General features: G+C 45.0%; 1 protein-coding gene across 1 annotated transcript in view; it reads right to left on the bottom strand.

Moving 5' to 3' along the window:
• Positions 1–23453, bottom strand: part of NPR3 (natriuretic peptide receptor 3) — a 118113-nt gene that overhangs the window by 70151 nt on the left and 24509 nt on the right. Inside the window, exon 2 of the mRNA XM_068251250.1 lies at positions 6920–7042. Coding sequence (XP_068107351.1) covers positions 6920–7042 — 123 coding nt within the window. The remainder of the gene's footprint in view (positions 1–6919; positions 7043–23453) is intronic.

Genomic DNA, 23453 nt, shown 5'->3' with positions numbered 1-23453 from the left:
AGAGGGGGTTACTTACCCATAAGTCCGTGGTCCTCTATGCCAGGGCTTTTCAACCTGTGGTACACGAACCACCAGTAGTACTTTGCTGTTGGCCAGGTGGTACACTCCAGGTTTGCCTGCCACTTAATTACCCGTCTGCCGCTAGTCCTGGTCCCGTCCAGCCTCTACAAAGTTCAGCTCCCCATTGCTCGCTCCATGCTCTGCTGCCCTGCGGCATACTTCAGACCTCAGATCAGCGGTGAGGAGACAGCCAGGCGATTGGTGCGCAGTGACTGCGGGTATACTTCATATACATAAAGTGACATAATTCCCCCAATGCCTCCTGCTTTTCTCCTCCCATATGTTCCCCCTTTCCTTAAAGTGTACCTGTAAGAAAAAAGTGCCCCGGGGGTACTTACCTCAGGAGGGGGAAGCCTCTGGATTCTAAAGAAGCTCCTTGTCGGCGTGAATGCATGCGCAGTAGCGGCTCTCCGATCAGGCTCTGGCGGAAACAGCCGAGCCTGATCGGGTCCGATCTACTGAGCAAGCACACTGGTGGTACTTTAATCTTAGCGGTAACCCCGAGCTGAGCTCGGGGTAAGCCGCCGCAGAGGATATCTCAGCCCCTGGTGGGGCGATTTGCTTCATTTAAAGTGCTGTACGCGCAGCTAGCACTATGCTAGTCGCGCGTCCAGCTTGATCGCTGCCGCTCTGCGGCGACCATCCGCACGCAGCGGCGGAAAAGGCCCCCCCCCGCCAGAGCCCTGCGCTGCCTGGACCAATGACTTCCAGGCAGCGCTATGGGCTGGATCGGAGGCGTCTGACGTCAGGACGTCCATGACGTCATTCCGATTGTCGCCATGGCGACAGGAAAAGCCAAACAGGGGAACGCGTTATATACGCATTCCCCTGTTTGCTATTGATGCCGGCGACGATCGCACTAGAGGGACACATGCACCCTCTGGTGTTGTTTCATGTAAAGCTACCACTCTGGTAGCTTTACATGAAACAAAAACAAAACATTTTTAAAAATTGTTTATTTCTGCCTATTTGGCAGAATTAAAGAACCGCCAGGAAGGTTAAATTTGTATGCAATAAAAGTGGTACAATTAGTGAAAAGGTTGAAAAGTCCTGCTCTATACTTCCAAACGTTTTGCACATGTCCTATTGCAAGACTCACTACGCGCACTTCCTCCTGCAAGACGTTTGGAACGCATAGAGGACCACAGACTTATGGGTAAGTAACCCCCTCTCTCCCAGCTGCACACCTGAGGCAATCAAGCCTCATTTTAATCACGGATTCCAGTAGCTCAATACTCGTGAGATCATCACTAGTTTGCTGCTTTTATCCGCGGCTGAAGGTCACCTGGATTTTTTTTCGGTAAGGTCTCTCTCCAGTCATCCAGTTCTACCATAGTCTCTAGTGAGTATCCTAGTAATTCAGGGTCACCGTGAGCCATCTGGGTACTCTGTCTAAATGTATGTACCAGAGTTACTGTTTAAGTTTATTCTTACATTCACATGTACGCTAATTCAAACTTGCACAGGACAGAAGGAAAACATAGAGGTATGCACCCTGGATGCATTTAAAGAGATTAGCTTATCTAATTCCCCCTCATCTGTGAATAATCACAAATTTTAATTTGATCTCTCAACTGTGTCAGGTGGCTGAGTCTGCAGAGCAGCTAATTTGTAAATACAGGATGTTAACCCCAAGTCTGCTTCCATGAAAGCAGAAAGTAGACACACTGCAGATGTATTGCAGTATTTGTATCGGCTATAACAAAGACATGTTTTTCTTCAACAGATATTATGCTGCTGCTTATCTTTTAGAGCAGAGAGGAAGTTCTGAGCTCAGGTCCGCTTTAAAGAGGAACTTTAACCAAGGCTTGAACTTATTACCCTTTCTCAATAGAGCATGGGGGGGGGGGGGGTTCTGTATGGCTGATATTGTGGCGAAACGCCTCCCACAGTGTGATGTCATGACCATGGCCCTGGCACTTTGCGGTGATCCCCGTTGCATTGTGGGGAATAACAGCTTTTTCCAACTACCAAGGAAGCAATATCTCCCTCTGCGCATAGAACTCTCAGTAACGAACATTCTGTGCAAATCACCTGGCAGAGCTAAAGATGTCACCACCAGTGATTTCAGAATGTAAATTTACAGAGAGGAAAGAACACTGACTAAATCATTTTTAAATGAATATTGTTAACCATAAGTCGTTTTATTCATTGTGGGTATCCACAAATGTTCACTTATAGCTGAATTATTGCAAATTTTAAGAAGGCAAATTACACCAAGCTTTGCTTTTTTTAGTAGGTCTTTTTGGTCCCTTTTATCCCCCTATACATTCCGAGTGGGTTGGGTCACCCTGAACTGCTTGGTTACTCTATTATTTTCACTATAGTTCCTTTTTAAATGATCAGAAATGTGAAAATTGTCAACTTTCAAAAACAAATTATATGACTTTGCCCTCGCCAGAAGCATCATTACACCTCTTTAATGCTAAGCATACACGGTGAGATTCTTCCTTATCAATTGAGCCGCTAATGGCTCGATTGATAATATCCGACAGGTCCGATGACCCGCCGGATAGATTCCCAGCTCGATCCACGCGGGCGGACAATAGCGGGGAATCGAGCAGCTGATAAGGAGCGCCCGCGGGGACGAGTGGGAATCGATCTGTGCGCACACGCAGACGAGCAATGACGCGCCGGCATCGAGCCGCTCGCTCGATACCGGCGCATAAACGCACCGTGTATGCTTAGCATTAATAGGTAAAGCCAGCATTTACTTTCTACCTCCAGGCCTTATCTGCTGAGAATGACCCCTGCTATCTGATGATCTTGTGAAATGTGTACCGCAGGGAGCTAACAGGAAGAGCCATACTCTAAAATGCCAAGATAAGGTGATTCTAATCCAAACACAACACAAGGAAGCTAGAACCAGGCTGAGAGTGAGCGCCGATCTTGTCCTATGTCAGAATGCAGCGCAGCTTAGTGTGAGTATATGGTGACAGGAATGCAGTGCAGCTTAGTGTGAGTTTATGGTGACAGGAATGCAGTGCAGCTTAGTGTGAGTTTATGGTGACAGGAATGCAGTGCAGCTTAGTGTGAGTATATGGTGACAGGAATGCAGCGCAGCTTAGTGTGAGTATATGGTGACAGGAATGCAGCGCAGCTTAGTGTGAGTATATGGTGACAGGAATGCAGCGCAGCTTAGTGTGAGTATATGGTGACAGGAATGCAGCGCAGCTTAGTGTGAGTATATGGTGACAGGAATGCAGCGCAGCTTAGTGTGAGTATATGGTGACAGGAATGCAGCGCAGCTTAGTGTGAGTCCATAGTGACAGGAATGCAGCGCAGCTTAGTGTGAGTATATGGTGACAGGAATGCAGCGCAGCTTAGTGTGAGTATATGGTGACAGGAATGCAGCGCAGCTTAGTGTGAGTCCATAGTGACAGGAATGCAGCGCAGCTTAGTGTGAGTATATGGTGACAGGAATGCAGCGCAGCTTAGTGTGAGTATATGGTGACAGGAATGTAGCGCAGCTTAGTGTGAGTATATGGTGACAGGAATGCAGTGCAGCTTAGTGTGAGTATATGGTGACAGGAATGCAGCGCAGCTTAGTGTGAGTATATGGTGACAGGAATGCAGCGCAGCTTAGTGTGAGTATATGGTGACAGGAATGCAGCGCAGCTTAGTGTGAGTCCATAGTGACAGGAATGCAGCGCAGCTTAGTGTGAGTATATGGTGACAGGAATGCAGCGCAGCTTAGTGTGAGTCCATAGTGACAGGGAAATTCCCTGCACCAGATAATAAAGCATAGGAATGTACTCTGCTGCTTACAAAGGCTATTTCCTGCTTATTCTGCAGGAACACCACAAAGCCCAGTCATAAAACGCACTGCAAAAGCCATGGAGCCTGCTAATGAATACCAGCAATCTTTCCGTGCGGTGTCCAGAAAAGTTCTGCAGGATGAGATCTGCCACATCTGCAGGATGAGATATGCCAACTTATCTGAGGGGATCCTATCATATCTGAATTTAAAGCTCAGGAGCCTGTAGGTGCAGGAGTTCTGGTGCACTAAGCTCCGCCCCCCATGTACAGGGAGCCAGATGTGCTCCCACCCCAGTCCACCCAACAGGTGGGGAAACATTACGGGAGGGGCGCTGTCTCTCCTACATAAGGCACCTATAGGCACAAGCCTACAATGCTTATTGTGGTGATGTGACTCCTGCTGGATTTGCAGATTATAGGTTGAATGGCATTTGTGTGAAACATTAGGCTCTAATCATAGGCAAACGCAGGGGGGATTACAGCTGCCCAGAATCGCCCCTCAGACCAGGGCCGGTGCAGTATCTGGGGATAGGCACAAGTTGAGACGCCAGAATATCTGCAGGCATCCTGCAGCTCACAGCACTGCCCCCTTTCTTTCCCTGAGACAGTTGACTTTGGATGGAGCAGCAACATGTGTACAGAACATGGAGCAGCAGCGTGTGTACAGAGCGTGGAGCAGCGTGTTTACAGAGCGTGGAGCAGCAGTGTGTGTACAGATCATGGAGCAGCAGCGTGTGTACAGAGCATGGAGCAGCAGTGTGTGTACAGAGCATGGAGCAGCAGCGTGTGTACAGAGCATGGAGCAGCAGCATGTGTACAGAGCATGGAGCAGCAGCGTGTGTACAGAGCATGGAGCAGCAGCGTGTGTACAGAGCATGGAGCAGCAGCGTGTGTACAGAGCATGGAACAGCTCTAAGGAACTTAACAGAGCACAGAGTCAGGTATGAGCCCAGCCCTGTGCCCTGCTGTGTGAATGCTTCACTTTCCCCTTCATTACCAAGGTCAGCTGTCCTCATTATTATCTGTATACAAACTGCTCCTGATCTATCCCATTTTCGATCGGGAGCAGATCGGACATTTAGGAAATAATTGTCAGATCCTGTCAGTCAGAAGGGAAATTGCATCATGTATACCCAGCATGATGTCCTACCATATTATTATACTATATTGTGCGTGGCTGAGAGAGACCTTTCAGGAATCCCCCCTTAAAAATCCTGGGTTTGCCCCTGCTAATTGTGATGTATAGGTGCTAGCGATGTTACTATCTGTAGACTAAAAGGATTATGCTTGTGGCCCACCATAAGTCGGGATTAAACTTTCATGTATGCTGCCATGATGCAGGAAAATGCTGCTTTTCATAATAAAAAAAAAAACCACAAACCCTGGAGCTGACACTTTACAAGATTAATCATCAGACTGAATTTCCAGCAGTAACGGCAACGTATGCTTTCGATCAGACTGGGCCGGAGGTTGCAGCAAGCACCGTCTGGAGCTTTCAAGGACTGGGATTTGTTGACATAGAAATGCCAGAATGAGATGACCTCCAGTTTACACATTTCAATCCTGGAGACTTGCTTGCAGTGCCGCACAGGAGATAGCTATCTCCCTCAATGAATCATCTAAGTAATGAATCCACCTGTCCTCAGACAAGGACAGTGTAGCAAACAACTGTCACACAACAGAGAGATTCATATCAACCGAGGGACTGCTTCACAGGCATAGGGAGGTGTCTGGAGCAGTCCGAAGGCCCTTCCAGAGAAATACAAAAACACAGAGACCACAGGAGCCCCGTATAGTGTAGTAATTCACTGCACCAGGTCTACAGTATGTATTAATCAAATGTACTTGGCAGGGACTGGTCAAGGCTGCCTTCTAATGAAATCTCCAAGCATGCATCTGTGAGGCATAGTCTCCCAGCATGCATCTGTGAGGCATAGTCTCCCAGCATGCATCTGTGAGGTATAGTCTCCCAGCATGCATCTGTGAGGCATAGTCTCCCAGTATGTAAATGTGGGAAATGTGTGTAGGGGTCACAAGGCCCTTCCAGAGAAATACAAAACCACAGAGACCACAGGAGCCCCGTGTAGGACCATTGCAGTCCCTTACACACTCCAATGAGTTCTGGGTCACCATGAGCTTGCTGGTTAGTCTGTGCCTCTCGGATTCACAAGCCCTACTCCATAGAGCCAAATTAATCCATGCCATGCACTGATGAGGATCAAACAATCCGAAACAGTCTGTATGCATGTTGGATTATTATGGCTCTGTACAAATTAACAAGCTGACACATCATTGCATTCCAGCGGTTCTGGAGGTGTGTTTAGCTTCTAAGGGTACAATGGTTAATTTGCATATATTCAGCAGTGTTGCTCTGGGAGACATCTCAAGCTCACTCCAACCTGAATTATTTCAAATTCTTTCTGTTTTAGGAAAGCAAACTTTTGTTTTTCCGTATAGTGTAGTCATTCACTGCACCATGTTTGTAACCTTTCAGCATTAGAAAGGTTAAAGTCGAATTCTTATCGCCAGTTGTCCTATAACCAGCCTGGCGGTATGGACGAGCTCAGCTCGTCCATCACCGCCGGAGGCTGCCGCTCAGGCCCTGCTGGGCCGATTTGCATGAAATAAAGTGCAGCACACGCAGCCGGCACTTTGCCAGCCGCGTGTGCTGCCCGATCGCCGCCGCTCTGCGGCGATTCGCCGCGAGCAGCGGCGAAAGAGGGTCCCCCCAGCCGCCCGAGCCCTGCGCAGCCGGAACAAATAGTTCCGGCCAGCGCTAAGGGCTGGATCGGAGGCGGCAGACGTCAGGACGTCGGCTGACGTCGATGACGTCACTCCGCTCGTCGCTATGGCGACGATCTAAGCAAAACAAGGAAGGCCGCTCATTGCGGCCTTCCTTGTTTATTCTGGGCGCCGGAGGCGATCGGAAGAACGCCTCCGGAGCGCCATCTAGTGGGCATTCATGCAGCCAACTTTCAGTTGGCTGCATGAAATAGTTTTTTTTTTATTAAAAAAAAACCCTCCCGCAGCCTCCCTGGCGATCTTATCAGAACGCCAGGGTGGTTAACTAACAAGTCAGCTCAGAACACAGATGACTTACCATAAGATGAACTGTTGAAGAGCTCAATGTTGATGAAAACGTAGTCCCCTTTGGTCAGTCCTTGTCGGTGAGCCGCTATCATGATGTTCCTGACCATGTCTCCGCTCGCACACATAATCACCACTGAGAAAAGAGAAAGGAAACAGAGGTAAAATTAGCAATGCAGAAATCATACAGACCTCGTCATGTCACTAGCTGAGGGGCTTACAAGCTAATGGGTGTGGCAAAACACACATTCAGTCAGTTACTGCTATGGGACCCCGGATAAGATGGGTTAGCAAATCATTCCTTAAAGTAGTCTAAAAGCCAGCATTTCTACTTTGCTCCAAAAGATTCATCGCAGCTTGAAAGCTACTATCCCAGAAAAAAATTCTAGCAGAACATCACTGAAATGGTTAAAGGATACCCAAACTGACATGTGACATAATGAGATAGACGTGTGTATGTACGGTGCCTAGCACACAAATAACTATGCTGTGTAACTTTTTTCTTTCTCTGCCTGAAAGAGTTAAATATCAGGTATGCAAGTGGCTGACTCAAGTCAGGAAGTGACTACAGTGTGACCCTCACTGATAAGAAATTCACCTTTTTTACCTCTTTCTTGCTCTCAGAAGCCATTTTCTGCTAGGAAAGTGTTTTATAGTTTGAATTTCTTATCAGTGAGGATCACAATGTAGTCACTTCCTGTCTGAGTCAGGACTGAGTCAGCCACTTGCATACATGATATTCAATGCTTTCAGACAGAGAAAGCAAAAAAAGGAACACAGCATAGTTATTTGTGTGCTAGGCACTGTACATACACATGTCTATCTCATCACATGTCACATGTCACTTCGGGTATCCTTTAAACACAGCACTTTCTCCTGCTATTCAGCTTCAAATCCGCTTCCAAACTGTAGATAATAGTATATTTTTTACTTGTTAAACACAAATGTATCAACACTGGAATGTAAAAAAATACTCTCTGAGAAACTGTCTCTGCTTCAGGCACACACAGAATGGCTCATTAGAAGATTTTAATATATAATAAAAAGCAGTTATACTAGAAAAAGAATAAAATGCAATCCCAGCTTTCAGGGCAAGACAATCTACAGTTTGGAAACTTGTAATTTGTAACAGACAATATTATGTGTGCACAAAAGCAAATATGATAATTGTATGAGTAATAAAAAGTAGGAAAACACATTTTTATTGAATGTTATGTCAGAGTTTCAGACCACTTTAACATGCCTTTCTTTTTTACTACCCAATCATGTGACCCGCAGCCTCTACTTAGATGGAACAGCAAAACTCAGGGAAGGGGGGTGTGATGTGTGCATTGTTGGCCCACATACTGTATGGAGGTGGCAACATTTACCAATGATTGGCCAATCAAAATTGGATGTGCGCATGCACCCTAAAGCCTGGTACACCCAATCATTTTGGATAGGCCAATCACTGACCAATATTACCTTCTTGTAGTATGACAGCTTACCTACACAATCTGTTCATAGTATTCAATATCTGTTGGCCCTCATACTACATGGAGGTGGTAAAATTGGACAATTAAAACTAAAGGTGTGTACCAGGCTATAGTCCTTAAAACAGCATGGACAGCCCTACTATCACAGGGGAAAACACATAAGTTGATAATACTTGTTCTACTTACATAACAGATGTATTGTACTGTCCACATTTAGATTTCAGTGAATTTTATACAGTAAATAAAGAGAAAAACTGTTCCTGGAATTTTTCATTTAGACATTTTCTGATTGAAGCCAATCCTGATGTCATTTCCTCCCATACTCTTTTTTCCCCCCCTTTTAGAAACTGCACTGTTATATCTAGCTTGCTTTGTAAACATTTGAGCACAGCATAGATCGTATTTCAGCAGCTCACTGAACTGCCCTCAGCCAATCAGTGAGTCGCAGAAAAGTGGGAGGGGTGATGACAAGCTTCCTTCTCGTCGGCAATGTACCAAATAGAGCCAGTCTGACTGAGATAATGTTTATTACAGAAGGTTGTAGGCTGCATGATCAACACAGAGCAGTGGGTAAATGGAATTTGATTTTGTGGCTGACATTATAGACAGTGAACCATTTTTTTTTTTCAGCAAGAGTAGCTGTCGGACTGTAATGTAGAATTGGCCAGCCTGAAGCCTGTAAGCTCATTGTATGCTGCCCCGTCCTAATTGAGCAGCAGTGAGGCTGGGACAAGCACAAGGAGCACATTCATGCTGAGAAATATCATTTTATGTAAATAGCAGGCAGCTTGTTTGTGTGTTGCACATTCCATGTAAATGAGGTGTGCGGGGGGGGGGGGGGGGGGGGTGGCTGAACTCCCATCTCGTTCCACTCCTGGTCACATTACTGTACAGTGATTTATTGCCTACACTTGAAATATCTTCTGCCTATAGTAAACAGGATATATCTAAATAAAACCAGAGTACAGAGACAACGCCAGCTAATGTGAAGATGTGACCTTCCAGCTTTTTAACCCAAAAACCTTTTATGTGCCAGAGAGCTGGAGGATGGTGCGAGGCTTACGGATGACCATGGTCAGGGCTTACCATACACTGTGAGGACTGGGACCCACTAGGGCGTTTTCCCCAAAACCGCTTTGCCAATGTATCTAAATGGGGATGAACCCACTAATGCAATTAGGATTATTTGCAATCGCAGGATATGCAGCATTTTGAGCGCATTTGCACCAGGGCTGTGTACAGCAGCGCTGCAAAATGGCTTTGAAGAGTGATTTTGCAGCGAATTGGGTGGCGAGCAATTGTAAATATCAATAAAGTTAAAGTGGACCTAATCTTAGAAATCCTCTCTGCTCTAAAAGATGCAGAACAGCATAATAACCTTTAACCTCCCTGGCAATACAATAAAATCGCCAGGGAGACGGCGCAGCACTTTGTTCTCAATTTTTTTTAAAAAATCATGTAGCTTGCCTAGCGCAAGCTACATGATAGCCGCTGTGCAGCGGCATCCCCCCACCCCTTCTGATTGCCTCCGGCAATCAGAGCAAACAGGAAATCCTGTTTGGCCTCCCCTGTCGCCATGGCAACGATCGGGATGACGTCATTGACGTCATCCACATCATGGCGTCTGGGGGAGTCCCGATCCACCCCTTAGCACAGCCTGGCGGTGATTGGCCAGGCTGCGCACGGGGTCTTTGGGAAGGGGTCCTCTAACGCGGCGGGTAGCGGTAAATTGGGGTGGCGCGGCGGTGATCGGCTTGTACACACAGCTAGCAAAGTGCTAGCTGCGTGTAACCAAGCAAAAAGTGTGGAAATCGGCCCACCAGGGGCTGAGAAATCTTCCGCGGCGGCTTACCCCGATCTCAGCTCGGGATTATCGCCCAGGAAGTTAAACAGAAAACATTTCTTTGTTACAGCTGAAACTGCACAGTTTCTACTTCTTGATTCATAGAAGCAGACATATTGTTTAGAGCCTGTACTTTCAAATGGGATTATCTGCTTATCCGCATGGGCAGTCATGTGACACAGGGGGAAGATCAAATTTCACCTAATGATTAGACACAAATGAGGGGGAATTAGACAGGCTAAACTCTTTAAATACATACAGGGTGCATTTCTGTTATATTTCCCTTCTGTCCTGTGCAAGAGTTCAGGTCCACTTTAATTATACTTACTAGCTATCTGGATGTCCAGCTTCTGTGTGTAGCCCCCGCCCCCTAGCAGAAGAGGTCACAGGTGATTCTCTGATTGGTTCTAGAGAAGCACCCATGACCTCTTCCTTTTGGGGGTGGGGCTATGAACAGCAGCCGGACATCGGGACACCTGGTAAGTATACTAAAGTTTATTAAAAAAAAAAGTGAATTGCTAATCGAAAGTGCAGTACAGTTTACTAGGGAAATGCAAACGCAATCTTTCTGCACACAGTACTATTTTAAAGCGCTGCAGTGATTTCTAGTGGGTTCCAGCCCTGACTATAATACAATGCCTGCGTTATCATAACACAATAATATCCATAAAAGTGTGTTTAATTTAACCTTAAATGAGGCAATGCAACACACGTGTATTCCTGGTTTTGCTTCTGCTCTTAAGTACAGTATGATTTTATCTCTGCCAGTAGTTATGAACGCTGCTTCTTCTTCTCTCCGCTCTGCATCCACATCCCCCCTCCGTACATCCCTGCACTGGCTTCCTATCTGTGTCTGGCCTACAAATCTGTGCACAAAAAACCTGCCCTAACTACATCTCAGAGCTTGTTCACAGGTATATACCAGACTATCCCCTCCGATCTCCCAACGACCTTCACCTAACTTCCCCACGCATTTTCCACTCCCATGTGCGCCTGCAGGATTTCTCAAGAGCCGCTCTCACCCTCTGGAACTCTCTTCCATCACCCCCTCCTTCAACACATTCAAGCAAGCGCTCAAAACCCACTTCTTCAAGATGGCATACCCACCACTACCACACATTAATTCTCTACTGATTACTCATTCCACAGCCCTACCTAGTGTGTCCATCTCCCCTCCCCTTAGATTGTAATAGATTGTAAGTCTTTGGCACGAGCGCTGTAATAACAGCGCAGGAGATTTAGACGGAACCAGCGTCACCATCGACCGCAATAGGAATGAATGCGCACAGTGAGTAACTTCCGCGCCATCAGAAAGAGCTGAAGTTATTCTTAAAACACTGTAATTCGGGCCACCAGCAATAGCTGGCAGCCAAATTACATCATTCCCTACCAAAAGGCCCATGTCTTGGGCCACTGCTGCATATGGAAAGGGGTTGCAGCACATGGAAAAGAAACGGATGAGTGGAAAAGGGAGGCTTCAAATAGGGAGCAGAACATGGAAAAGGGGAGTTGCTGCCCAAAGGAACTGCACATGAAAGCGAGGGGCTGCTGTACATGGATGTAACACATGGGAGGAGGAGGCAGGGGCGTATCTGGGTACTATTGAGCCTATGGCAAACACTGAGATTGCACCCCTTCCCACCGTTCAGAGCCCCTTTCCCCCTAAAAACAACAAGCCTTACCGCCTGCATGTGTTACAGTTGCCTATGTTTTTTAGCTTGGCATATTGCTAAAGTTTCATTTTTGAAAATATCTCTCTATTCCTTCTCTGTACTCTATTCTAACATTAAGCCAAGTCCACCCTACATACAAAAATGAAGTAACCATGTTCTCCACATGACAAAACTAATCTGAGTGACGAGGGGGTCTGGGGGCAGGCATGGTGGCGAAGCACGGGGCAGGCATGGCAGCACAACACAGGCGCTGGCATGGCGCCCATGTTGCTGTGGCGCCCATAGCATGAGCATGCCTGCACCCCTCTAGATACGCCTCTGGGAGGAGGCTGCTTCACATGGACTACGGAGGGAAAACAGTATAAATCCAGCATTGCGTACATACTGGGCATTTAATAATGAACTTGCACTTGCCCAGTGCTTGTTCACATGTACCGCGCATGATGCACAGTTCATCAATTCACAAATAATCAGTGCATGTGGACTAGTTCAGGACCACAGACACTTCTGGAAAGCAGAATATGACTGCGCAGGCAGTCAAATAATAAAATCTACTATAAAGAGGAATGAAAGGAACTACAGATGCCATGGTGGACACATTGAAGTATTTGAAATGACTATAGAAACTGACAGTTAAAGTGCACCAGAGCTGTCAGGGAAATAAGATTTAATACTCACCCGCGGGTTCCTCTAGCAGCATAAGCTGTGTCCCTCACCATCCTCCCGCGGTCTGCGGTTCAGCCACGATCAGCCTCGGTAACTGGTTCAGTGACTGCGCATGGGCGGGAGGTCCGCACCTGCACAGAAGACCCTGACTTCTATTTTGTCCTGTGCAACAGTTCATGTCCACTTTACATTTCCCACTTTAGTTTCATGTCTTGTCTAGAGTTCATCTTTAAGGCTCCAAACTCCCAGGAGAGATGTCAATCATCTGCAAAAATCCTAACCCTGCTCCTATACAAACCCCTCAATTTCGTTCTTTAAACCTAAAAATGTGGAAACAATCTTACACTGTCTCAGAGGGCCCTTTTCCCGTACTGTGCAGATACTAAATGCTACAACGATCTCTCGAGGCTGTGATAAAGCCGAAGGCATGAACATAGGTTGAACCATTTAATGATACTTCTGATGGTGGACAAAATGGCCAGTCTAATCCTGGAATCACAGACCCTCCAGAACAACCAATCAGGACGCCTGAAGAGGCAAAGCGATGCTTAGGTATTTCCCAATAATTGATCTGGAACTTAACAGAAGATGAAACCAGCATGTGCCCTCGGCATCTAAAGATTAGCTGAAACATTTCCGTGCATGGAAGGGCTTAGCAGAGGCGGCCATCCGGCCAATGGAAGACATGCAAGAGTGCACTGGACATCTTAGCATGAGGCATGTAATAAGTGCGTCATATACCTGCTGTAAGTGAAAACATGTGAGCTGTATGTGCACTTTACATAACGTAAGGCTTCAAATATTGCTTCTTAGATATACAGTATAATCTTGTTGTAGTACACTACAGGGGACCGGGAAAAGTTGTTTACTATATCAGAAGTTTACTATATCAGAAATTGTCCTAGAAATGACCCAGCATGCCCGGGTAAAATCTCTGCTGCAAAGAAGCAACTCTGTCCTACCATTGGAGGTACAGTACAAGCACTTGGTGGACTACAAGGTTAAGTATGCCTTAGGGCTGCATAGCCAGACTGGACAAATTGCTGGTACAGTATGCAGGGCTGCTTAAAAATTGCAGCCATCACTGAATAGAGGCAGCCACTCGCTTCCTGTGAGTGGCTCTGATACCTCCGTGGGCGAGACTTCCAGCACCAGCCTAAAGAGAGCAGTAGACCATGGGTTTCACACTGACATATGACACATGCACTGCCCACTTTTTACTATATCCAGAGTCAGCGTCACATAGGGGCCAGGAAAGAAGTTTTATTATATCCGGGTGTACTATACAAGGCGTTGCTCCCATACACTTATAATGGAGATGTAGTTCACTATACCTGAATGTTTACTATACTCGAGTTTATTATAAAGAGATTATACTGTGATATGTTTGATAAAGAAGCTAAAGTCCAACTCCAAGCACAGAAATAATTATACCATTAGATAGCTTAGTAAGCATACAGCCCATTGTTGCATAGTGTGTGTGGTGTGTATGGGGATATGTGTGTGTGTGTGTGTGTGTGTGTGTGTGTGTGTGTGTGTGTGTGTGTGTGTGTGTGTGTGTGTGTGTGTGTGTGTGTGTGTGTGTGTGTGTGTGTGTGTGTGTGTGTGTGTGTGTGTGTGTGTGTGTGGTCTCTGTATGGTGTTTGGGGTGGGAGAAGGGAAGGGGGGGGATGTGTATGTATACTTTCCAAATGTTTGAGTTAAGAAAGAGGGAAACTTTAAGACACACCCTTACCATGCCTCTGGTCACACCCCTAGCCACACCCCTAGACATGCACATCACAAAGTATTCATAAGAAAAATATTATTATTTAATTATTTAAACCACACTGGTCCTTTCTATTAATATCAGTTTTATTGCATTATAGCATTTGTAAGAAATATGTTAATTTAAAGGGTGGGGTGCACGCTATGCATATGACCCTGTTGTCGCACTCTGCTGCAGGGTGATATGAATCATGTTTTAAGCACTGCGATGCAATGGGGGAGGAGCAACGCTATGGCCAGGTTTAAAACCGGCCTCAAGGAATCCTGAAATGAAAATAAACTTATGATATAACTCATTGCATGTGTTTTATGCATTTTTAAGACTAAATTCTAAACAGTAGTCATGACAGTCTGCTGTCAAATCTGCTTCATACAGCTGCAAAACTAACAGAAATAGTAACCATTACAACACGGAAACTTCATCAGCATTGTTTCCATGGCAAGATGAAAGTGTTTTGCGTCTATTTACTTTTCAGGACAGCAGGCTAAATTCCACAAGCTGTTCAACAAGCTCATTTGCAGAGATAACAACTCAAGTTATTTTTAATACACAGTGCAGAAAAATAGAAAGGGGTTACAGACCATTTCCTAGTAGGGCTAATAGAGCTAGTACTATACATACCTATGCTTATCTCACCATGTCACATGTTGCTTTAGGTACGCATTAAGCACATGACTAACACTCTCTGGCAAACCAGAATGCGGGAAATGGCACCGGAAACAAAAGAAGAACCGCAGACCTGGGCTACTGGGCATATGGCCGCTAGCATAGCAAAGATAAGATAAAAAATAAACTGTCGCATTTGTTTGGTACATTTACAAGTTGCACAAATTTACATAAAATTAGCATAATCACAACTTTTTATTTGCATCCAATTCAAATCCGCTAGTCTTAACTCACATGTATCCATTTTCCAGTTAAAAAAATGATGATCAAACTGAAAAAGAAAATAACTCAAAACATGGTAAAATTAGATCCTTTGACTTTTAAAAAGAAAAATGATCTGTTTGAGGCCAGTTTCATATCTGAGGCTAGCGTTTGCCGTGCGATGCTGCCCTCCTATTGCATCGAACCGCAACGGCCAAAACTACATTAATATGAGCCTGCGGCAGAGTGTGCTGACAGGGACATATGCATAGCGACCCCTCGCACAACCCTTGCACACCCACCGCCGCACCTCGCCCAGTGACCTACTCCCTGCTGGACAGGAAGCACGTCATTGGGATTCCCGGCTTATTTGCGTCTTTCTGTGCATATGTGCTGCAACTCCGCTAACAAATGTAAGATTTCTGCATCGCCCATTGACTTCCATGCATTCCATTGGCACAGAGGTCGCACGGTAACGCGCTGTTTCAGGCGAATTGCACCGCATTGTGTACTGGGTCCCACTGACTTACACTGCCTTAGAGGCATTTTGCGTCTGCAGAGGGTAACAACACAGGTTTTTGGGACAAGTATAAAAGGAGCCTTAAAGTGCATTTCATTCAGTTTGATAATTTCCCAACAAAATATCAAAACAAAAAGTAAAATTATGTCTTAAAAATAGTTGCGCACACTATTACAGTTTAGATGATTGCTTTCTTAATGCCATTGCTCCTTCATTCCCAAAATATCAATAAACAAGTTTTCCATGGATTGTACTGCGTGGTTCCCGAAAGACTAAACCGTGAATGTGCAGCACGCTTACGGCAAAGGGAACGTAATTGCACCGGGTGTGCGGACGGGCCGCACATGCGCGACTTCAGCCAAAGATGCTTGGTTAACGGAACCCTGGGCTCGCTACATGATATAGGAAAAAAAAATAAAAAAAAAAAACTGCTGCGCTCCCTCCTGGCGGATTTTTTTATACCGCCAGGAGGGTTAAACAGTTTAGAAGGAAGCCAAAAAGGCAACACTGAAGATAAAAATCTCTCTTTCATTTGATGTGTGCTTATCAGCAAAGCTGTTATTCCCAAGCTCTTAAGAAGCCGAAAGCCGCATACCATACTGCAAAGCATTCTGGGGCCCTCCCTTCGGCTGCTAATGAGAAGTTACAGGGTCAAGTTACAATAGCATGTAACTCAGTCCTGCGCACAGCACTGATAAATCTCAGGGCAGAGTACACTGCAGGAGTCCGCTATTGTTCCTAGCCACATGGCTAATTAATATTCACTGCACAGTACTGTTATTCAGTATGAGCTTTTCTGTGAGTGGAATCATCAGGAAGCAGGGAGGACATGACGACACATTTGGCTTCATAGGAGACAGACAAACATGGAACCTGCCATGAGCTGTCAGGAGCATCAATCTCTGCATACACTATATAAAAATTCTGTGAAATCCAAACGTGGACAGTGAAATGCATATGTAATGGAAGAACAGCCAATCTTTAGCTACTGATATATGTGTTTTTTTTCTCTGAGACCTTATACCTAACAGCTCCTCTTTAATAGCCAAGTTCCCATGTGTACTATCATTGCTACGTATTAATTTTTCAAAAAGACTTGTAGATTTTGAGATAATGGAGTTTGAAAATGCAAAGGAAAAATGGTTTTGAAACTCAAAACAATAAAAGTTTAAAAACCCTTTTTCCTTTGCATTTTCAAAAACGATTATCTGAAAAATGAAAAGTTATGTTTTAAAACTTGACTTGTTCCCAATATTCCCCTTAACATACATAGCAATTTTGGTGATGATAGCATGTAATGGGGCTTTGCTACAGTGGGATTGTTACAATAAAAAATGTCAGTTAAATATATCATATAGGAGACACACACAGTGATATTTGAGAAGTGAAATGAAGTTTATTGGATTTACAGAATGTGCGCAATAATTGTTTAAACAAAATTAGGCAGGTGAATAAATTTGGGCACCACAAAAAATAAATGAAATCAATATTTAGTAGATCCTCCTTTTGCAGAAATTATAGCCTCTAAACCAGGGGTCTCAAACTCAATTTACCTGGGGGGCCGCAGGAGGCAAAGTCAGGATGAGGCTGGGCCGCATAAGGAATTTCACAATCGCGGCGCATCGCCGCCTCTGCCCGCCCCTCTTACTCTTCCTTCACAGAGAGGGGCGGGGAGAGGCGGCGATCCGTGCGGCTACTGACGTCAGGAGGGGCAGAGCTGAAGCTGAAAGCTCTGCCCCTTCCAGGAAATGCCTTTGGATTGCCCCCCGGGTGATTTGGGGGCTCTGCAGCCCTTGTTTAGCGGCGGGGATGCGGCGGATTACTTGGGAGCACTGAAGCGAACTATAAGGAAGCTTTTGCTGGCGAGGGCCACAAAATATTGTATCGAGGGCCGCAAATGGCCCGCGGGCCGCGAGTTTGAGACCCCTGCTCTAAGCGCTTTCTGTAGGTTCCAATGAGAGTCTGGATTCTGGTTGAAGGTATTTTGGACCATTCCCCTTTACAAAACATCTCTAGTTCATTCACATTTGATGGCTTCCGAGCATGGACAGCTCTCTAACTCACACCACAGATTTTTAATTATATTCAGTTCTGGGGACTGAGATGGCCATTCCAGAACATTGTACTTGTTCCTCTGCATGAATGTCTTAGTAGATTTTAATCAGTGTTTAGGGTCATTGTCCTGTTGAACGATCCAGCCCTAGCACAGCTTCAGCTTTGTCAGTGATTCCTGGACATTGGTCTCCAGAATCTGCTGATACTGAGTGGAATCCATGCGTCCCTCAACTTTGACAAGTTTCCCAGTCCCTGCACTGGCCACACAGCCCCACAGCATGATGGAACCACTACCATATTTTTCTGTAGGTAGCAGGTGTTTTTCTTGGAATACTGTGTTCTTTTTCTCCATGCATAGCGCCTCTTGTTATTCCCAAATATCTCAATTTTAGTTTCATCAGTTCACAGAACCTTATTCCAAAATGAAGCTGGCTTGTCCAAATGTTCTTTAGCATACCTCAAGCATACCTAATTTTATTTAAACAATTATTGTGCACCTTCTGTAAATCCAATAAACTTCATTTCACTTCTCAAATATCACTGTGTGTGTCTCCTATATGATATATTTGACTGACATTTTTTATCGTAACAACCAATGATGTATACAGGAAAATCATGATGATTAACAAGGTTGCCAAAACTTTCGCATCCCACTGTACTAACCCCTAAAGTCGGCACAAAATTACGCAAAATTTATTTTAACTACGCAAAATTACAGATGGATTACGCAAAATCAATTGCATGTACAAACCGTAATTACGTATGGACATAATTGCAAAAAATTACTTGAAATTTCACATAATTGTAATTGGCAGATTAGGCTCATCACTATTTACGATGTCCCACATGCTGATAGACAACAGTCTACCCGATAAGCTCATTATAAGAGAAGACTGGAGTTTCCTAAACATAGCATTATGGCAGGAATAGGTTAACCACATCTATTGAAAATTCAAACCAAAACAATAAAGCTTTATGCATCACAAACAGGTTCCTTTTAACAATAAGTACTACAAAGTAGGTCACAGTGGCTTGGCATTCCTTATGCTTGGCGTTATCATGAAATCTAAGCCTCCACAGACCAGTTAATTGTCTGGCCATGGAGAACCTTCTCGCGTAGAATGCCGGGGCTCCAGAATTCTTCCATCAACAACCTCTTCTATTGTTCTGATTGCCATGAAACACAGCTTGTTCCCGTGCTTGAAACCGAGCCATTATTAAAAGGGCCCTAGTCAATAAAGAGTCTTGCTGTAGGCAATCTGGGAACTTTCTCATGAATAGGGTCACTACAAGCTCAATTAAGAGGGCTTCCCATACATTCGATCAATAGACGGAATACTTTGCCTCATTGTGTGCTATCTAATCTAATGGCCAAGAACTGGTGTTTGTACTTAACCCTACAGCTTTTTCAGTCCATGTGTGGACTTGAGGTCACCCCTATGGTTTCTCCTTGGTCTTATTGTATAGGTCTATAATAACTGCAACATTTGTCCTTTATTCCATAACACACTACTACCATTTTAACGTGTCTGCTTACAATAGAGCGGTTTGTTCCTAAAACAATACCACATCCTAAACCAAGCAAGCATTGGAAACTGAATTAACAGAGGAGCTGCCAGCGGTCAGCAGCTTGGAGGGATAGTATCAGACTTTGAAGGTCTGTCACCGGAAATGTCCTTGGGCTTCAGAAGTGACCAGCTGTGCCATGAAATCCTTTTTGCATGCTAAATGCATCTGTTTTCCAACTCACGTTTGCTCAGATTTTAAAGTGGACCTGAACTCATGATAAAAAATTCAAAGTGAACATAAAGCTGATGTCTTGTTCTTAGCACTTCCAGGTGCAGTGATGGACAATTACAGTTACATAGCAGGTCCTTCACTCACAATGAGTTCACATCTAATTCAAAGCAAAACCGTAAGGACCATTTCTAAATACATGGTGCCATAATAGGTATGCCTTTTAATGTGCATGCAGTTAACCTCATTGGATTCATTGTAGACAAACACCAGGGACATCTCCAGGAAAGTAACCACTATACTACCAGACAAAATACCAGATCTTCAACAAGGACAAGAGAAAGAACTTCACCACTAAACCACCAGGAACATTACCACAACATCACTAAAGGATATTTGCAGGAACATTACCAACACATCACCATGTATATTAGCAGAACACTACTACTACATCACCAACGGGAACATCATCAAGGGTATGTTCATTACAACACAAATATTAACTCTACACCACCAGAGATTGTACTACTTCACCACAACACAATTTCACCACATTACCTCTGCACCAACAGAGACATTGCCAATGCACCACCAGAGAAAACACCGGTTCATCACATTACCACTTCACCATCAGAGAGAGGACCACTACACCACCACAGACAACACAATTTCACCGCGTTACTACTACACCACTACACCATCAGAGATATTGCAAATGCACCACCAAAGACACCACCATTACACCACAATACCACTACACCAGAGAAGTTGCCAATGCACCATCAGAAACATTACCACTACCCCACCAGCTGATGCAGATGGACAAGCGGCTCACAGTGGTCGATGAGCGTCTCTCCCCTGGGCGAGCGTGGTTGGATCTTCGCGGTTGGTGCCTGGCGTCGGGGGCTCTCATGGAACCATCCCGGCGCAATTGAAATCCATACAGTTAGAGATATGACTATATACTTGTTAAATTGTTGCGGAAGAAATCAACACCATATAAATCCTACTCAATAAAATGCCTGGTTTCTGCATAGAGGCGTGTGTGTGTGTGTGCCTCCGCATTGTGCAGAAGCAGAGACGTGGCCACATGACATTTGCGCGTGGGGGTCAGGTGCAGGACGCATGTGCTCGCAGATTGCTGGCTGCGCAGGCACCACAGTTCAGTGCCCATTATGTAATGGGCTACAATGACTAGTACCTAATAATAATAATATATGTTCATGCAAAGTACAATAGGGACATCCAACGGTACAGTACTTTAAAGTGAATGGGAACCGCATTTTTAAAAAAATGAAGCAAATACTTACCTAAGGAGAGGGAAGGCTCTGGGTCATAGAGACTTCCGCCTCCTCTCTCGGTGCCTTCTATCCTGTGCTGGCCCCCCCCCCCGTTTCAACTCCCCACCAAAAAGGTATTTGGAAGTCTTTGGGAGCCGTGTCCTCCCCAAGACGTGCGGCTCCATACTGCACACACGAGAGCGTGCAAGAGAGTGTGCTTGCGCAGGTGCGGTACAGGGCTGCCCTTCTTCAGGAGCACTCGGGCTCCCTGAAGACTTCTGAAGCCTACTTCGACCGGGTAAAGCAGTATTTGACTAAATTAGCCAAATACTGCTACTGGGCGAGCCAGCACTGGAACGAGGGGACCATGAGAGGAGCCGGAAAGCTCTATAGGACCCAGAGCCTTCCCTCTCCTTGGGTAAGTATCTGTCTCATTTTTTTAAATGTGGTTCCCATTCACTTTAATACATATTGTGTACAGATAACACAAACTGCACACATTTTGGTAAAACTTATGCAGCAAAGACGAGAAACATAAGGGGAGATCCCAAACTTTATGAGCTTACAATCTATTGACCAACCATAATGATTCCAGGAGTCCAATTCACTGCTGACAATATGTGATTAAGAGACCTTCCCTGCTGGGCCAAGAAGTACAGGAACTTCCAGTTCCCGCTATCCACACAGCACAAGGGCGGTCTGGGCCTGCAGCAGCAGACAGGACAGGGTGCATCCCTGTTATATTTTCATAACAGCGCTGTTATTAACCCTGACACAGGGAACACTGGAAGCTATGTTATAAAGGCTGCACAATTAAATAATTCAGAGCTAGGTAGAAGATGCAGTAAATCATAATGCTGCTTCATATGTCAGCTGCTTAAAGTCATATCCATAGTTGGGAATATTTGACTACAGATAAGCCTGAGAAATGGGAGAAGCAACTGGCAGCGGCTCACAAAGTTTAGTACAACAGACAGTATGTAGGCACAACTGTAACTATGGCTGTACAGCAAATATGCTGTGTCCTAGTAGTAGCGACAAAAGAAGGGACACTGAGAGCCCAATATGGTGTAACAAGTATTGGTAATCGAATGGATAATTAAAGGTAAGTATAGTATTACTCAGAAACCAAGGTTACCTCATAGGCAACCACTGTAAACGCAGGTGGGGAGATTAGACCTGTCCTCACTCAGGATTAAAAAGTCACTCTCCATAGATCAGAAAAACAGCAAAACACCCCAAGGGTGAACTCAAGCAATGTATACAGCAAACAAAGGCGCCAGAGTAAAAATAAGTAAAGAAAAAGTGGGGGGAAGGCTGCGCATCCCTAAACACATGGCGCCTCTGGTTGCTGTATACATCAGTGGTATCTCCAGTTCTATATTCGCTCCTCATTAGTTTGCCCATCAATAATATCCTTAGTCTGGGCTCCTGGACTCTCAATTCACTAAGGTTATCTCCTGTCTTTAATAACGTTTCTAGAGTTATCTCCATGGTGATAAGGCATGTAGTATTCAGGAAACATTTACTACATGCCTTATCACCATGGTGATAACTGTAGAAATGTTATTAAAGACAGGAGATAACCTTAGTGAATTGAGGCCTAACAGTCCAGTGAGAGCCTTGTGCAGGTGCTCACAGGATTGTTATGGCCTTAGATCATTCAGGAGTCCCAGCACAGGATCGAGTGGATGGAGGAGGATGGGGGAAGCCTTATTAGGATCCAGAGGCTTCCCTTTCCTGAGTTAAGTACCCCTCAAGGACTCTTATTCTCCCTACAGCTACATACTCACCTCGTGATCCCAGTGGCGTCCCACGGCAACGAGTTCTCCCCGATCCATCTTCCGGATGGCGGGTGTGCGCGATGCCACCCAACAGGTGCAAATGAAAACAATCGCTGAACTTTGCATGGAAGTCGTCAGAGATCTAAAAGCCCGTACCCACCAAGCAATTTTTCCAATGACTGGCGATTCTTTGAACAACAAGCAGTCATTTCTGCGATCTTGCGATGTGGGTACAGGTGTGAGATTACGCAAATGATGATTAGCATTGTGCGCCAATAACAACCGTCATGACAGATTGGATCTTTAAGATCCCAGATGACTCCATAGCGTAATCCCTTGACTTTGTGCCCGTTGTGTGCCATAGTGTGACATCACGAGCAGGAAGAGGAATCGCCAAATGCTCTTTGCTGGACCCATCAGGTGGTGAGTATTCAGATTTAAAGATCCGATCCACTGTGACAGTGGTTATCGACCCCACGACGCTAAATGATTTTCCTGTGATCGGAAGCCTGGACCCGCATTGCAAGATCGTGGAAAAGACCGCTCATCGCTCACTCAAAAAAATACCTGGTCATCTGGAAAATCGCAAGGTGGGTACGAACCTCACAGGCTTACTTTAATTTCTATATATCTGTCTTCAACAATGTCAATGTTTGCTATTTACTGTCTCTCATTTGCACTTTGACCAATGCCGTGTGTACTGCCAACAATTCCGACTGTCGGATAACTGTCGTACTTAGCGAATAACGCTGTTTCTGATTCTGAGAGAGCATACGGCATTTCAGGCAGCACAGAACATGTTCATAAAATAGTAATTTTGGCTCTACAATACAAAATGCAATCAGAACTATTTTTTTTTATAAATAATAGTGTGTTGGC

Source organism: Hyperolius riggenbachi, chromosome 1, assembly GCF_040937935.1.
Source record: "Hyperolius riggenbachi isolate aHypRig1 chromosome 1, aHypRig1.pri, whole genome shotgun sequence".
Lineage (NCBI taxonomy): Eukaryota > Metazoa > Chordata > Amphibia > Anura > Hyperoliidae > Hyperolius > Hyperolius riggenbachi.
The sequence above is the reverse complement of the archived record's forward strand: the minus strand, read 5'-3'. Positions and strand labels throughout refer to the sequence as shown.